The sequence below is a fragment of the Carya illinoinensis genome, chromosome 13 (assembly GCF_018687715.1).
Source record: "Carya illinoinensis cultivar Pawnee chromosome 13, C.illinoinensisPawnee_v1, whole genome shotgun sequence".
In the NCBI taxonomy this organism is placed as follows: Eukaryota; Viridiplantae; Streptophyta; class Magnoliopsida; order Fagales; family Juglandaceae; genus Carya; species Carya illinoinensis.
In genome coordinates this window covers 5,649,813-5,667,194 of record NC_056764.1, presented here as the reverse complement: position 1 = coordinate 5,667,194, position 17,382 = coordinate 5,649,813, and the positions used below count along the sequence as shown (strand labels likewise).

The 17,382-nt window shown below is 36.9% G+C and overlaps 4 protein-coding genes across 9 annotated transcripts; 1 reads left to right on the top strand and 3 right to left on the bottom strand.

Annotated features, from left to right (window-relative positions):
- The first annotated feature begins 364 nt into the window (after nt 1-364).
- On the top strand, nt 365-3,892 carry LOC122292373 (protein FAR1-RELATED SEQUENCE 5). Of its 6 annotated transcripts, none has more exons than XM_043100700.1 (4): nt 365-615; nt 1,086-1,575; nt 2,310-2,388; nt 2,555-3,468. In XM_043100700.1, exons 2-4 carry the CDS (start codon nt 1,096-1,098, stop codon nt 2,746-2,748), a joined length of 753 nt encoding a protein of 250 aa, XP_042956634.1. In that variant the 5' UTR covers nt 365-615; nt 1,086-1,095; the 3' UTR covers nt 2,749-3,468. The 6 variants fall into 6 exon arrangements, with proteins under 6 accessions (XP_042956634.1, XP_042956636.1, XP_042956633.1 ...); XM_043100702.1 differs by having other exon boundaries at nt 366-615; nt 1,124-1,575; XM_043100699.1 differs by having other exon boundaries at nt 366-615; nt 1,007-1,575.
- Nucleotides 3,893-4,673: 781 nt separating this feature from the next.
- LOC122292228 lies at nt 4,674-6,529 on the bottom strand. The gene is made up of 4 exons (XM_043100467.1): nt 6,302-6,529; nt 5,960-6,184; nt 5,341-5,423; nt 4,674-5,244 (listed from the first exon to the last, which is right to left on the bottom strand). The coding sequence occupies exons 1-4, from the start codon at nt 6,310-6,312 to the stop codon at nt 4,877-4,879; spliced, it is 687 nt and encodes a 228-aa protein (XP_042956401.1). The 5' UTR covers nt 6,313-6,529; the 3' UTR covers nt 4,674-4,876.
- Nucleotides 6,530-9,323: 2,794 nt separating this feature from the next.
- Nucleotides 9,324-10,417, bottom strand: LOC122292062. The gene is made up of 2 exons (XM_043100257.1): nt 10,205-10,417; nt 9,324-10,041 (listed from the first exon to the last, which is right to left on the bottom strand). Exons 1-2 carry the CDS (start codon nt 10,210-10,212, stop codon nt 9,480-9,482), a joined length of 570 nt encoding a protein of 189 aa, XP_042956191.1. The 5' UTR covers nt 10,213-10,417; the 3' UTR covers nt 9,324-9,479.
- Nucleotides 10,418-10,989: 572 nt separating this feature from the next.
- LOC122292061 (probable sodium/metabolite cotransporter BASS3, chloroplastic) lies at nt 10,990-15,124 on the bottom strand. Its single transcript, XM_043100256.1, has 5 exons — nt 14,557-15,124; nt 13,917-14,012; nt 13,486-13,792; nt 13,141-13,388; nt 10,990-11,559 (listed from the first exon to the last, which is right to left on the bottom strand). The coding sequence occupies exons 1-5, from the start codon at nt 14,940-14,942 to the stop codon at nt 11,322-11,324; spliced, it is 1,275 nt and encodes a 424-aa protein (XP_042956190.1). The 5' UTR covers nt 14,943-15,124; the 3' UTR covers nt 10,990-11,321.
- Nucleotides 15,125-17,382: the final 2,258 nt, after the last annotated feature.

Here is a 17,382-nt window from a genome sequence, read left to right as displayed (position 1 = left end):
CATTTAAGGGAGCTTTAATAATATTTTCTTTTAATTGTATAATTTATAAAATTTATACACTTTATTATATGTATTATACATAATAACTTAAAAATAAAAAAATAATATTATATACAGTAATGTGTAAATACTACAAAATTATTTTTTAAAAAAAATAAAATCTATAATTAAAAAAATTAATTTATTTATATAAATTTTATATTAATTTAATATTTTTAAAAAATTTACACGACACTTACACAATCATAATTACAAATATCATTTTTCAAAATAGAATTTTTCTTTTTTAAGATTTCAACTTCAGTTTCCATTAATTTCTGGACGCAATTGCCAAATGTCACCATTTTCTATTCTAAATTAAATAGAACGTGGTTCCCAAGATAAAATGAACGTGGGCGTCCTCTCTCAGGTGAGGAGGTACTTCAAAGTTCAAAGTACAAAGTCCAAACCCTTCAAAAACAGGGGTGGCATGACTTCAACACCCGCGATACGGTACCAAGCAAGCAAGCATCGTTTGAGTATCCGAAGGTAAAAAAGTCTGCGTGCCCACAACAGAAGACGATCTTTTGGGCCCAAATTCTCTGTCTCTTCTTCGGATTTGGATCTCTCAATCCAGTGAGTCACTTTTTTCTTGTCTCGTTTTGCAGTAAATTGGGATTTAAATTTGTACGTGCATTTGTGGATAATTGACGAGTTGGCGAGCTTACATGCTTTATGTTTGGTTTCCCGGAAAATTTTGGGAATGTCAAGAAATTGGAAGTGGGAAAAAGTTTTCAATGGCAACTCCAATTGCTACTTGTCGTGGGAATATTTGGGTCATTCTTCTTCCAATAACATATTCACTACATCTTTCGGGGTTGTCTTCATAGATATTCTATAAACTAACCATTCCTCTAAATCCGCTTAATCGAGATTCCAATCCCCTTAATCGAGATTCTGTAACCATTAACTTTGATAATCTGTTTTTTTTTTTTTTTTTTTGTGTGTATTGTGGTGGTCTTTTAAGAAATGAGCTTGCAGTTGCTATAGAATGATTAGTCGGTGGTGGCCTCGACCTGAGTTCTGTTATTGCATTTTATTTGGAGATTGACTGTTATGAGAGGTGCACAATGTTTCCTGGCAGTGGATGAACACCCGTCTATGAGTGAGGATGGGGATATGATGGAGAGTTCTAATGGAAAAGAGTTGCTTACAACTGAAGAAAGTTCTGATATTGAACCATATGTGGGTATGGAATTCGAATCTGAAGAAGCAGCTAAGGTGTTTTATGATGCATATGCCACGCGATTGGGATTCATCATGCGTGTTGACGCATTTCGCCGATCAATGCGTGATGGAAAGGTTGTTTGGCGTCGACTTGTGTGTAATAAAGAGGGTTTCCGTAAGTTGAGGCCTAAAAGAAGTGAAAATAGAAAGCCTCGGGCAATCACAAGGGAAGGGTGTAAGGCAATGATAGTGGTGAAGAAAGAGAAAACTGGAAAATGGCTTGTAACGAGATTTGTAAAGGAGCATAATCATCCACTGGTAGCTACACCTGCTAATGGGAGAAGAAGTGTGCTTCTATCTCAAACACCAGTGAGTGCTCAATTAGCTTGCACAAAAGTAGTAGTTGTCAGAATTTCCTTTTCTGTTACCAAATTTTGGTCATCTGGATGTATAGTCTCGTTAAGAATCGGTATAAAGTTATATTACTTATAAAAATAAAAATAAATGGTATAAAGTAAAATTCTATACTTTCTGGCAAGAATGTTACTTAAGTTCTGTTATAATGTAAAAGGTGAATCACATTAAGGAAAAGGAGTTACCAAATATTCTATGCATAGAAAGGTTGCATTCCATTCTAGTTTATTGCATTAGAATTTCTCCTCTGACAAACAATCCTTTTTTTTTTTTGTCAGTTTCTCTAACAAACAATCCTACTAGTGACCTTATCTTTTCTACTTCCAAACGTTAAAAAGTGTTGTGATCTAGCTCCTAACTGTAGTAATTTATGGACATCCTAGAGAAAGAAAAAGATTTTTTTATTGGTCCTAAAGAATTAAAAAAATAAGTAGCTTCCCATAAAAGTGCTGCTTTTGGGTATGTCTATATTTCCATTAAATTCAAATCTGTTACTCGCCCATTTTGTGGATGGAATTCTTCATTAACATCTGGATTTATGATCTGGTCAAAGAAGTTCTTTGGATGCATTTGTGATATTTCCCCTGTAAAATGCGTCATACATTGTAGTCATGCATAAAAACTTGAGATAGTTTTAGATTATTTGAAGCTTTTAATTGTTGGAAAGCTTACAACGTGAAACTATATAGGTGGAGAACCAGATCTCTAAGATGAAATTGCCAGATTGTTTGTGTTCAGAAAGATTATTCTGCTGCAGTCTTATTTTTTGTTAGTCATTGGTAAATCCACATTTCTCCATGGTTCTTTAGAATCTTAATCTCCCCATTCTGAAATTGAAAAAAAAAAAAAAAAAAGCTCTTGATATCCTGTGGTAAAACATCTTTCTTACCTGCTCATGTTTCTTTATTTTTATTTTTTATTTTTTTGAGTAAAGCAATCATATTTGAAGTGCAATGGGGCACATTCCAATTTCCAAGTACACAGGAAAGAGAAAAGAGGAAATGCCCATCTAAGGGGAAGAAGAAGAAAAAGGAAAGGACCATGTTTCTTTACTTCCAATGCTCAACTTATGTTCCAACTTTGCAACTGAATTTAGTCTTTTTTTTCCTTCTTGAATTCAAACTATGATTAAGCAATGCTTTCCAATCTAGCGTTACATAAACTTTTCTTACAATACTTGGTTCTTATTTTTGAGTTGTGGGAGGTTGGTATTGTTCTCAGAATTAGCAAAAAAATAGGCAGGACTCTGAGGAGATCTGGAAAACCTGTTTGTTGAACTGTTTTATATAAAAAGCCATCCGTTGCAGAGCGAATTAGATCTTATTATGTTACTTCTTTATCTTCTTTAAGTGTTACGTTCAATTTGTTTTTAAATGGAATTTGTGTAGAGGAAACATGAACTGCAGCTGCATTAGTTGTGCATCCTCTTATCGTTTCACTGATTTGGCATCTTCAGATGTGTCTGGAAGCCCTTATAGTCGTCATCAGGGTGAAAATCTATGATGTCTTAGGCTTAGTAATCCTAGTTCTCCAATATTCCAGTATACCCTTTTTTTTCAAGCCCATGATTTTTCCCAAGCATGCATTTTCACTAGAACATCCTGCATAGGCATTGCTCTTATATATGTCCCATGTACTTGCGCTCTTGAATATTCTTATGATCAATTAAATCTTGTCTACCGATCAAAAAAAAAATCCTAAGCATGCATTTGATGGAGCAATTAGATTGTGTGCATTTGCTTTGCATCTTAAAGAGATGAAAGAGATTAAAGAATGAGAATTGATCTGTCATTGGAAGGTTAAATTTCTTCTATAAAGGTAATTTATGTATTAGTGGTTTTACATATGTTCCAGGATGAGAAAGATGTAAAGATTCGAGAATTGACTGCTGAGTTACAGCGTGAGCGAAAGCGATCTGCTGCTTTTCAGGAACAGCTTGATATGGTTCTAAGGGATATGGAGGACCATTCCCATCACCTATCAAGAAACATTGATGACATAGTTCAAAGTGTGAGGGAAATTGAATCGAAGAGGTTAGGCAATTTCACTTAGCTAGCGGCTGCAGAAGATTGTCCAGTTTGATTTGTCTTTGTACAATTTGTTTGAACGTCTATGTTTATTTTCAGATATAACTTGTAGTTGTAGGTTTTTCTTTTTGGCCTGGTGATGGAGGTTGAGCTGGATTATCTTGTATTTGTATGGATGAGATGTTTAAAATTAGTTAGGTGTTTTGAGCATATTTAACTGATGAGTTTGTGTAGGTTTGTTTTGATTTCTTTTGTTGGTTTTTCTTTTATTATTTAAATAGGGAAGATTTGAACCGGAGCAAACCAATTAAGTGTGCTAACTAGTGTGAGCTTTTATTGAGTTTCCATTTGTATTTCCACAATTCCTGTAACATAGAGGATAGAACCAGGAGATTTATTCTTCAGCAAACATGGAGATGAAAGCCAGGAGAGTTTGTAATAGATTTTAATGGATTGAATATCCATGATTTTCTTGTATCACTGGACACTCATCTACTTGGGCCATACTTATCTATATCATTAATAAAATTCTTGATCACTGATCAAAAAAGAAAAGAAATTCAGAGCCAGAACTCCAATTTTAATTTTCATTTTAAGCGCTATTGGAAGAATTAAAACTGTTTATTCTCGGAGCAGATATGGAATCAGCAGCCTTTCTGGATATTCTTCCATGTTCTGACTATTTAGACAATCCATGGCACATGTCGATCAACTGCCATCATATCTTATCTATCCTCTAGGATTTATTGACCTTGACATGTTCAAATGGCAGGATTAAGATTTCTTTAAATTCTTAAACAAACTTGAGAATCTTAACTGGGGGAAGAGATCAACAGAAGAAATAGGTCTATAATATTTTTTAAATATCTGATACTATCTGGAAAAATCACATTGAGAGCAATAAATGTTGTAGAACGCATTTTATATGTTTATTCTTTTCTTTTATTTATGGGACACTTCATATTCCACCTCTCATCCGAGACATTCAAGTTCAGGTAAGAACAGACAAGAACTTGAGGAAATGTTTTTTTCATTTTAATGTATCGAAAAGTAAATACAAAGTTGAAAGTCGATGGTAAGAACAAGGGGAGTGGCTAACCAAAGGGAACCCGACCTTATCACAAGTTCCAATTTCTTTTAACGTCATTGACAAGTTGTTGCCATAGCTTACTAATTTATGTAAGGGAAGAAAAATAAGAACAGAATTTGCGCATTAGTCTTCTTCAAGTTCAAGCAGATTCAAGAGTCATAGAAACAAAATTGGCATGCATCAGTGCAGGCACGTAGATTATGAAAGCAAGCCCAACAATCGAAACCAGAGACGCCACTGAGCGGACCGTGCTCCGGCTCCCACAAGACAACTTCCCAATCCGAATCTGGATGACATCAATCATCGACAGCACCAAAAAGACCCATCCCAGAATCGATCCCCACGCCGCCAACAGCAACATCACGCTTCCGTATGTCTTCAAAACGGGTTTCTTGAAGTCTTCCTTTCCATAGATGTTGAGATGAACCTTTAGCAGGGCTGCCCAAGATTGGGAAGTGGATACTTTTGAAGCCTTTTTCAGCCTTTTGTACTCAACCAAACCAAGTGCTCAGCTTCTAGATTCGTTGTGGTGGGTACCGTCGGGAAAAGGTATGTTTTCAGTCCGTATTTTCTATAAGGCTCTAACACAAGGGCAACCCTCACAGTTTCCTTGGAAAAAGCTTTGGAGACACAAGGCGCCTCTCAAAGCGGCATTCTTTGTGTGGTCCGCTTCATTGGGCAAGATCCTCACAACGGATAACTTGAGAAAACGAAGGGTGATCATCGCAGATTGGTGTTGTATGTGCAAGAAGGGGGGAGAATCTGTTGACCATCTTTTATTACACTGTGAGGTAGCTCGAGGGCTATGGAACGAGGTTTTCTGTAGATTAGACTTGGGTTGGGTTATGCCGGAATCAGTTGTGGCGGTTCTTGCTAGCTGGACAGGTTTGAGGGGCAACACCCAGATTAAGGCAATTTGGAAGATGATCCCGATATGCATTATGTGGTGTGTGTGGCAAGAACGCAATGAGCGGACATTCGAGGACAAAGAGAGATCAAGGGAGGAGCTGAAAGTCTTCTTTTTTAGAACTCTCTGTACTTGGGCTATTGCTGTTAGTTTTAATGGCCAGAATTTACATGAGTTTCTTACTTCTTTTGATCCTACGTAGTGTAGGACATTCTTTGTACTGAACGTGGCATTTTGCCTATTCTTTTGAATATATCTTCTTACTTTTCTCAAAAAAAAAAAGATGTTGAGATGAACCTTGAGTGTGGTGGCTACGAGGCTTGACAGAAGGAAGAAACTGAAGATAAAGCCTCGTACACAACCAGTCTCTCGGACATCTTGAAATCTGCATTGCATTCTGGTCGAACCTCCAGGCTTTGAACTTCGGAGTTGGCGAATGATAAACCCACGAACACCGCTACTGTGAACAGTGAGTTTACGTTTACAAGGTCGGCCAATGCTCTGAGGTGAATCTCTATTGTGTCAACTTTCTCGCCCTTTCTAGAACAAATTCAGAGAAATAACATCCATGTCAAATGCCATTGAAATAAAATACATAGCTTTAAACTGAGAGAGAGAGAGAGAGAGAGAGAGAGAGAGAGAGAGAGAGAGAGAGACCCCGTAGCCATGAGCACTAGTTGCTGATAAGTAAATTGCTCTTAACTATATTGTACTTCTTTCCCTCAGAGAGTTTATGCTTACACTTACTGCACTGGTTGCCTCTGTTTTATAAGCAAAGCTGAGTTCTATCTTGACCACATGATAACGTTTCACATGCTACCAAAGGGATCTTAGCTTCTTCTTCTTTTTGCCCCTGGCAATTAAGGTTTTTAGGTTTTAGGGAGATAAACAAAGTCTGTTTGTATCTGGAAAATTGGAACATGTCTCTGGGGCTATAAAAATGCTAAAGGGACTGATATTTTTTTAAGTCAATATATGAGACAAGCCAGATATTTTGTGGCGGCAGTCTTCATATGTAAGCTATATTCTCCTTTTTTTGGATGATCTATCCATTTAATTGTATTGTATGGCGCAACTTTCTTCTCCAATTCAGGCAGTCCATGTCTTCCTTTTTATACATTAACTAGGAAAGGGACTCATGATTTGTGATTAAAAGACATACTATAGCCATGTCATGTTATGCTAAGGAATATAATTATTCTTTGTTCTCCAAAGAAAAATTATTGTAATTCCCTGGTGCAAAGCAGAAGGCATAGATCATAGTAAATTAAAAGCATCCATGCTGTTGGGATAAGTGTGGAGCCGAGCAAAGAAAAGGGCTGTGAGTATGAGATGTGTGTTTTGTCGTATGGAAATTAGAGATGTTATAAATGCTGTATTCGGCTTACCTTTCAAGAAAAGCTGGTTTGAAATTTCTTGGGAGTCCTTTCTATATATGAGACAATGTAGATATTTTCGATGATGGAATTATTGCTGGCAGTCTTCAGCTGCTAAGCTATATATCCTTATTTTCTGGAAGAGAGATGTTACTAGCTTTTATCTGCTTTCTAGTTTCTGCTGTACATGACTCTCTGCTCCAACTAATGCTATCCATTTCTTGATTGCTCATTTAAGTGAGGAAAGAAGGGCCTCATGGTTCTTGTGCGATGGGTACTTACCAGCCATATCCATCCTCTTGAACATATATATTATATATGGCATAGCGATGCATATAAGTAATCAAAACCCGACGAAGGGAAGCAAGCGTTAAATCTAAGAAATCAGCTTTTTTTTTTTATTGGCAGTGAGTTCAAGCAAAGTCTTGACTAATTTTGAGATGTATAGGCTTTCAATAAAGAATTTTTCACAAGTGCATTTCGAATAATTCAAAGAGGAATTCTCCTGTCCAAAGCAACATGAGTGTGAGGTTTATAAAACTTTGTAGTCATGTAGAAATTACAACTTGGAGATTATTTTTGGTCCCTTTTTAACTTTCAGATTTATATAACCCTTCATAGATCCTTGTTTAAAGGCTTGGTGGGGAGGACCTTGATCCTACCGACTGGTTTGTCTTAGGTTAAGGGACGCGCCCTTCTATTACCCAAAGCCATTGAATTCTATCCACAAAAACACCATCCCTGGTCTCCTGGAGTTGCCTTGACCCTTCTGTAGCTTGTTTTTTCACTTTGGATCCAATTGTAAACCACCTCATTCTTCGCTTCCAGGCTTCATGCCCTCGCATTGAAACGGCTTCTTTCAACCCACAGCTACTGCCACATCACCCATGTCCTGGTATAAGTGAATTCCATAAAATTATTATATAGTGGACAATAAAAGCAAACAAAACAACTCTTCTACCTGGCAAGAATGCAGTGTCACCAATTCCAGCAATCTCGTGAATCTGTAACGAATTAAGGGTTAAGGAAAACCTCCCCTTGCTTCAATTGAAAACAGGAACGATTTTGCAGAGAAATTAATCTGTACCATCTATCTGGTCTACTTCGGGAGCTCAACTATGTGTCCAATAGCTTGAGGTTGAAAGGGACACCAGACGAAAATGTGGTGTTACATGGTTCATGTTCAATGACTACTTCAAAGTGCAAACTAACTATCTAGTCTTTCACTACTTCAAGGTGCTAACCATAAGATTTGTAGAAAGATTAGAAGTTTCAACCAAATTTTGTCAGCCAACTATCCAATGGCCTAAATTCCTAATATTTTGGCTCTAGCTGCAGCATTTATCCCCAACTTACAGCAAAACTTGAACTTAACCTCACCCATTGGGTTAAGCACACGATGATTGAGCAAAGCCTACATTGTTATGGTCCAAACCACAAGGCAGCTCTAAACATAAGGAAGTCGGCTGATATCCAAATAAACCAAGAGATTCCTAAATCCTACACTAGAGACAAAAAAAAAAAATTCATCTAAAACCAATCCCTCTCAAATTGATGAGGGAAACTCTAAGCTCTGGTTTTGTTTCACAAACCCTTGAAACCATCTCATCTCACCTCACCTCACCTCACCTCACCTCAACATCCAAACATTATTTAAACACACATTTTTCATTTTTAACTTTTCAATTTTTTCATCTAATTATTACAATTTCCTAAAATTCCAAACAAAATATAAAAAATAATTCAACCTTTTCAAATTTCAAAACAAGAATAATATTAAAAAATTATATTCTAACCCTCTTTTAATTTTATAATTTTTTTAATCAACTTTTTCTCTCTTCTTTTCTAAAATCTCATAAAATATCTTAACTCAAATTATTTCACTACTATTCATAAATTATCTTATTGTTATTCACAAATTTCTCATCTCATTTCATTTGCGTAACCAAACGAGGCATTATTGATTTCAGCTGACTTTCCTCTGAACTTCTCACAGTGATTCAGAATTCAACCAAGAGATTCCTAAATCCTACACTAGAGACAAAAAAATAAAAATAAAAATAATTTCATCTAAAACCAATCCCTCTCAAATTGATGAGGGAAAGACGAATTGATTTCAGCTGATTTTCGTACGAACTTCTCACATTAATTCAGAATTCAACAAAATCTCAAATTGGCCATGGGTGACAACAAACATTGATCAGTTAGTTAATTGCACCAAATCAAGATAATGGGAATTTCGAAAGAATCTCAATTAGATGAAAATTCCAAACCACAACTCATTACCCAATTAAGAATCCAGCTCAGGCAAACATTCTTCTGTATTAGACAAAACGTACTCCATTGATTAATCAATGAGGAATTACTCTTTAACATCGAACAAGGTTGCATTATGGAGATTGATGAAAAGAAAAGTACAACTCTTACGGATAGTTTTTTTTTTTTTTTTACAACCAAAATTACTGCATAAAGGCATATATGGCAGTAGAAATATAAACCAAAAGGGCAGAGGAAACCAAGATAAGCAATGCGGCGACGGCATGGACAGTGGATTTACTCCCGCACGACAACATCCCCAGTCGGATCTCGATAACATTGACCATGGAGAGCATGAGGAACAAGCAGCCCATGACGGAGCCCACGGCGGAGGCCATCATTCCAAGCCTGAGGATCTTGAAGTTGATGTGGGCGCGGAAAGCCTCGTTGACGTCCTTGCTGTTGAGCAGGTTGATGGCAAGCTTGAGGCCCTGGGCGACGAGGGAAGAGAAGAGGAAGAAGCTGAAGGAGACGACCTCGAAGACGAGGAGCTTCCTGGCAACGTCGGGATCGGCGTCACAGGCCTGTTTGTTCTCGAGGCTGCGCTGGCCAGGGGTGGTGAGGGAGAGCCCCACGAAGACAGCGATGGTGAAGAGGGAGTTCACGTTGACAAGGCCGTCCAGGGCGGTCACGTGCACGCTCGTAGTCGTCGTCGTCGCCGTTGCCGTAGAGGCTGATGCTGCTCTCTGGACTGACCACTCAGATCTGCAAAACGAATTCAGGAAAATCAAAACATATTTGAAAATATGGGTTTGGTGGGTTTTAATTTTAGAGATGAAATTCTATAATGGGTTTAAATCAGAACGAAATTGCAGATATGGGTCTAAACAGAATCTAACTTAAGAGGAAGAAAGAAATAGAGAAATACTCGTCCATGGGTAAATCTTGGAAATGCTGTTGTTATTAACGTTGCTTGTTAGGGTTTATGTTTTTCAGAGAGAGATTGTTGGGTTAAGTTTGCTGTTGTTTATTTAGGATTTGTTGGAAGGAAGAAAGGGAGAAAAAAGTCTGACAGAGACGGGTGGACAAAGCGAAATAGTTCTGCTTTTGTGGTTGTTTTACAGGGGAATACTTTCGTTTTGTTTAAAGCAAATCTAGGCAGTCCATGTTTCAATATAAAAATGAATTCTACAAAGAAAAAAATTAATATTTTACATTTTTTTAATTTCATTTTTTTCTTTTTTTATAATAAAGGCATTTTCTGAAATGCGAAAACAAAGGAATAGAGGAATGTTTGCCATGGTCCTTTTAATATTTTAGTTTTACACATTTTTATATAATTTTTGGTTGCCTATCCAGTCAAACTCGCGACTTCGTGTTCCATGGCGATTTGAGATTTCCACCGACTGACCACCTATAAATTGATGGAAGGAGCTGATTTATGACTTTTTCATTTATAAACTTGATTGCATAATCTTTTAAAATCTTAGACGTGAACCCCTCCTCAATTAAAATAGAGAGATCTCTTCCTTTTATGCTCTTGGTATTGAAGTACAAGTTAACCTTAAACGAGCATGCACGCATACACACATGGTGACGCACCGGCGAGTCTCATCGAGCTCAACCATGCGCGCTTATGTGTGCGCTTGTGAGAGAGAGAGAGAGAGAGAGAGAGAGAGAGAGAGAGAATCTGTAGGATACTTCATTTGACCATTTGCATCAATTATATATTTTCTTTTCTCAATTATATTTTATAGGGTTTATGTACAGCAACATCTATTAGTTGGAGCTAGTAGAAAGAGCTCTTCTAACTTTACAACTATACGCCACCATGGTTCCCCCGCTATTGAGATGAAAACGTATAGCTCCTATCCTCTCCATAGAATATTGCCACACAACCTGCTTCTGATGTTCAAACATGACATCACAAGCCCTTCTTTTGCACTTTGGATTGTTGAAGAACCATCCATCAGTACCCCTGACCACCTGCATGTTTTGAGGTTAGTTCCATCTATACCTCGAACTTGCTCTGACCGGTTGTGTCATTACACCTCAACGGTAGAACCACCTTGTGGCATTAGCTTGGAAGGCAGGTCTCTGATTCGAGATCCACTGCCCCAGAAAGAGGCAAGAAAAAGGCCCATTATAGCCATGGCAACTACCGAACATGCCGGTGGAACTGCTTGACTGCTCCCAAGGAATTGGGTTGCAAGGAGCCCTGCCAGGGTGGAACTTTGCATTCCAGTGCATAATGAAATCGTCCTGCTGACTTCTTCTTCTTGCCTGTGACAAAAAACGTCATGTTATTGTCTGCAAGTGAAATAGTCCTAAAGTCAAAATGCAAGCCTGTGTGCCAGGTCACTTTCCATTCAAGCATTTACAAAAGTCAGATGTGATATGGGAGTAAGGGTTTTATCTCATGTCAATGAGAAAGGAGCAAGGAAAGTTGGAGGAATAGAATAGTTTGCCAAGAGTTAAAATAAAAAATAAAAATAAAAACAACAACAGCAGTTCTTTTGATTGGACAAGCAAAAAGTGAAAAAAAAAAGAAGGGGGGGCGGGGGGCTGCAGTGGCATTTAGGAGATGTTAGCACAGTTGGTCTCTCCACCGAATTTGACATGGGGTTATATCTAGTACGTCCACCCTTTTGGAGGGTGTTTCAAAGTCATGAAAGGTGAGAGAGGCGGTGACAGCTAATGAGGATAAGGGTTCCTCGTTGAATTAGCTTTCAAAAGGTAGTATAAATGCTATTGTCCAACTTAACTTCTACAACTACGCTGTAAACCGATGCAAGATCAACATGAATAGAAGTTTCCAGAAGGGTTCCAAGCCCAACAGCCAGAAATGTTTTGAGATCAGCATCTCCTTGAAATGAGGAAGAGTTCCACAATATATCTTAGAAATATAAGAAGATTTCATAGTATAATATCAATACTTGCTATCTGTTAACAACTGGCTTTGGCATCGTACTTCATTACAAAAACAATAATAAAACAATTTTGGATTGCTTTTTAAATGACTGAAAACTTAGATGGGCCATAAATGCAAGACATTAAATAACTACAAAAGCACGCAAGTAACAGAGTGGAGGCTCAGGAACCACAAATATCACATTAAAGAATTACGAATGCATGCAAGGTTCTAAAAGCTGAGGCTATGATTACAAACCTAAAAATCTTTCAAAGATAATGACTTTTAGCGGTATGGGAAGTTTACAAAAAAGGAAAAAAAGAAAGAAACAACAGGTAAGAAAAATGAGAAAGGGAGATAGGGAAGTAATTTGAAAGAAAATATGACGAAAAGTGAGTAATGGACATCACAACTAGCAAAGATAGAAAGAACAAGGATTATCACTTTTCAAACTCAGAAAATCAAACCCCAGAACTTATACACTATTATACTCCAATGAATCAGACAACAATTTGTGTTATGAAGTGCTAAAAAAAGCATGATCAGGAGGAGGGGAACTTCAAATATGTTCCTATAATATTCTCCACATGCTTAACGCAAGCCTTGTTTCTGTGACTGTGCACGGCCAATATGTGTGTTCTTTAGTAGGTGCTTGCAATGGGTTTTAGTGTGGATATATTCTTTAGTTACTCAGATATTTGATTCTAACCAATCGATTCTCTATGTGATCATGTTAATTGCTTATGAAAAAATATTCAATGATGGAGATGCACAAGCACAAATACAAGAGCAAGGAAGGGGGTTGGCTCTTTACATCTCCAATATTCACGACATTGCCCTTTCAACGTTAACTCTTGTGATGTTTGCTCCTATGAAAGTAAACAATTCAAGAATGAACTTTGGGGATGCATCAGCATCAAAGCAAGAAGATCTTTGAGGTAGGATGACTTTACCTCAAAGCCGGAATTTTAGAAACCAAATATCCCACAGTAAAGGCGACGACATGAAATGTCAATACTGGTAAAACCAATCGGAGACCCTCTGTTGACAGAATTTGGCTACGGTTTATAGCAAGGGGGCTGCCGATGCATATGGAAGTGCAAATCATCGCAACAAATGGCATCAATGGTCCAAGGACATTCACAACTGGTTTTGCATAAGTATTGAGCAGAAGGCCAAGAGTGACAGGAACAAGAACGACCTGATGAAAATTGCCAAAACAAAATTATTACTAGAATCAAATGGGTTATTATGTCTGTGAATCCACTTTTGCTCACTTAATGCAGTGTTCTTCTTACCTGCAATATTGACTTCGACATGGCTACAGCATCAACCGGAACAACAGATCCAAGTAGAAGGCCGGTTAGTAAAGGTGTAACAAGCACTGATGCAATGGTGGTAGAGCTGGTTAGGAGAATGCTCAAGGCCACATCCCCTTTGCTCAAAAAACTGGCATAGCTAGACAGCTGAGCCCCTGCAACACAAGACATGAGGACAAAACCTGCATAGAATATCCGAGACATGCCAAAGGCTCTTGCAATTAACACTCCAAGGGCCGGCTTCAGCACATACTGTGCAATGAACCCAATAGACAATGGTATAGGCCTGCAACAGAATAAAACTGAAGGAAATTGGAAGCAAATTCAAAATCTCAAAAAGGATTGGAATACCTTAATTTCAGATACGCGTGTGTGTGTGTGTGTATAAGAACGTTAAAACAAGATTGTACCTTTTAAATGCAAGAGCAAAATCATTGATGGAAAGTCGGATTCCAATAGATAACATGATCCCACCAAGAGCAGGAGCATAGAGTTCCTTAGATACCCTGCAGAAGTTCAGAGTTCCGAGTTCCTTTAGTTGTCAAAAGGCATCTAAATACAATTATAATTTGGGAAGGATTACACATTCTTCATGGAAATCTTGACCAAAGCACGGCTTGTTTGGCCATAACATGTGCTGACAAGAAACTAGAAGATTTGGGAAGTAAGAGTACTCCTAATAAACCTTAAATCAAACATATGCAATCCCAAATTCTGGTATGCAGTTTCCACGGTCTTCTATCTACAAGATTACAACTAATTGGTATTTTCAGCTTTGAGAAGCAATCGCCACCTCTTTCTTTTTCCAAAAAAAAGATCAGAAAAAGTCAAAAGGCTGATAATAAGAAGATCAGGAGAAAATATTATGAAGTAATACCTTTTTCTTTATTAAATGACTTATGAGGTACTACAAGGACATAACTAATAATTAAATACGTGTCAGAAATATTCAATGCAATTAATTAAGTAGTTCATGCCGAAAGCAAACTTTCATACATCAAAGAAAGCCACATGCAGAATTTGGAAACTTCATAAACCCAAAAGACCCACCAAGTAAAAGTGGAAGGCTGAGCAAGAGCGGCAATCGCAGTGGCAGCAACCACAAAGGGAAGCATTGCGGACAGAGCCTGCGACGAATCGCTCTTCTTCCCAACTTCCGATATTGCATTCGGGTTTATCCCAAACGACAGCAACGACACGTTCCCCTCTCGCCACTGCAGCCCCACTCTTCCTATAAAAGGCGACGTCGAGCACGCGAATATAGAAAGCTTCGCCGTCCTGTTTCTGAACCCATTGGGAGCCTTGGGAATCGAAGAGCAACAAAACGAAGTAAAAGCAGAAGATGAAAAGGCTGGTCTTACCGAAACAGCGAGTGGCAGTTTTGGCTTGCAAGGGAGCGAGAGTAAGGGAATTGAGGACACTGAAGAAGTGGACATGGGTGGTGGTTTCTGAGGTCGATTGAGTTGCTCCGCCGGGTGACAGGTGGTTTCCGGCGAAGCTTTCACAAGTGAAGAAAAGGAGAGGCGATGGGGAAGCGAGGAAGCGGATGAGACGATAGAGTCACTTTGTACAATAAATATTATTTTTTAATATATTTGTACAGTAGAGAGAGAGACAGAGATACGTGAGATTTGTTATTTTCTCTCCTCTGTTTTTTTCCATATCTATCAGATATTTTAGAGGAGAAATAGAGACAGATGAAATAATTTTAAAATCATTTAAATAATTATTTATAATTATTTAAATAATTGTTGACCATTTTATTATGGAGAGGGGCAGAATTGCCAACCCAATCAGCCCATCTTCGTGAGATGGGTGAGGGCGAATGCTTATGCCATTATGACACTGGGAGACTAATTTAGAAGATTCGTTAAATACTTGCAAATTATAATAAGGTGGATAAGGCTTTCTATCATAAAATAATATTGTACCATAAATTAAATCTTACGATAAAGCATAATTACGACCTATCCATATAAAGTTCTTTACTCTCACAAACCCATCTTTATAGTCAGCGTTCAAACTAGAAATGAAGGATCTAGAAAACAGCTGTCCTTTTCAATCCAGTTGCGTGCCAGCTTGTTCATTTTGGCAACGACTTCTTGGAGTTTTTACTCTTTTTTTATTCCATGTTTGGACTTAAAAAAGAAAATTGATATTTAGGAATTGTTTGGTTACCATGCGATCTTATGTAATCAGTATAATTTTTTAAATTTTTTACGTAAAATATAATATTAAAAAGTAATATTATAATAATATTTTATTCCACTTTCAACAAAATATATCATCTCATCTAATCTGAATTTCATAATTAAACGAGACCTTATATTCAGTTTTTAAAATGTGTGAATTTCACATATCCTTTTGAAAAAAATAAGTAAATATGTGATTCACATAAAATTTTTATTTTTTCATTGATGAATTTCACTTTTTTTTAAAAATAGAATGTATGAGACCTACATACTCTAAGATTTTATTTAGTATAGGTGCTACCCACACACATTCATACGGTGCCCCTATCTTGCCCCCCAACCGCCACATGGGCAGGGAAAGGGGGAACGGTTTGGGCCCCCAAACCCCCGCAACACCCCAATGGGTGAGTGCCTCTGTTTTGATGTCAATAAGTGAATTAGACCCTAATTTGTCTATCCCTCCGTCCAACACTGCATTATAGATTCTATAATTCAAATCTTACATAGTACAAAGTTTACAAAAAAAACTTCTAAAAAATCGTAGAAAGTATTACAAATCCAAACAAAAACCAAAGAAACTTATAGATAAAAAAAACAAACCTTGAAAAATGCATAGATACACAAGGCACGACCACGATCATGAGTCATATAGAATTATAGATATGTGAACAAATCTTCATAGATCTATGAGCTGATCTATATGGCCAGTGATCATGGTCGTGGGCCATTAAATTCACAGATCCGTCACAACGTCATCCACAATTGCAACTGATAACCATAAAAGTCATAACTCCCAGCTCTTGGAGTTCTAACTCTAGCATGACCCATGACAATGGAAAGAAGTTCTTTGTTGGCCGAGAGAAGGAAGAGAAAGGAAGAGAGATGAGAAAATAAATGAGAGAGATGAGAGGATGGTGGTCATTAAGAGAATAAAACAGGGGAATAGAGGGGGAATAAGAGAATAGGGGAATGGGAGCAAAAGGAGTGGCCTCTAAGAGCATTAGTATTGGCTTCATCAAAAGCTAATACATTTTCAAATTTTAATGAATTTATTTAAAATAAACCTATATTAGATTTATCAAATAAGTATTTGGAAAATTTTGAGTTATAATAATTATTGCTCTTCTTTAAATTTGAAGATCTACTATTTCACATTCAAACTAATATTTTATTCTAATTTTAATAGATAATGATTTTATTTTATTTTATTTTAAATTAGTTGGAAATCAATTATTTAAGTACTAAATTAAATAGTTAATGTCCATATGGTTAGTATAATTACAAAATATGAAGAAAAAAATTAAAAATATTATTATTAAAAAAATAATATTATATTATTATTTTGATAAATCTAATGGCTAATCCAATGTAGAATTATAAATATGAAGGTTTTTTATTTATAAAAAATATGTATTTTTAATCAAATTTTAAAGATAAATTTAATGAGTCAAATGCTAGTGCTGGGAATGAGAGAAATAAGAGGTGAGAGAAGATTTTTATTTACAGATAAAATTATGTTTTGATACGATGCCGTTTTTGGGATATCCAAAATAAAGTGGTTTCTTTTATTACAAGTCTATTATATATATTACAGATGCGGGTTGAACATGATATATCCTGAGTGGGCTATTCGGACTCTATTATCGCATGTATTTAACATCTAGATGGATGCCTTGCAACCCAC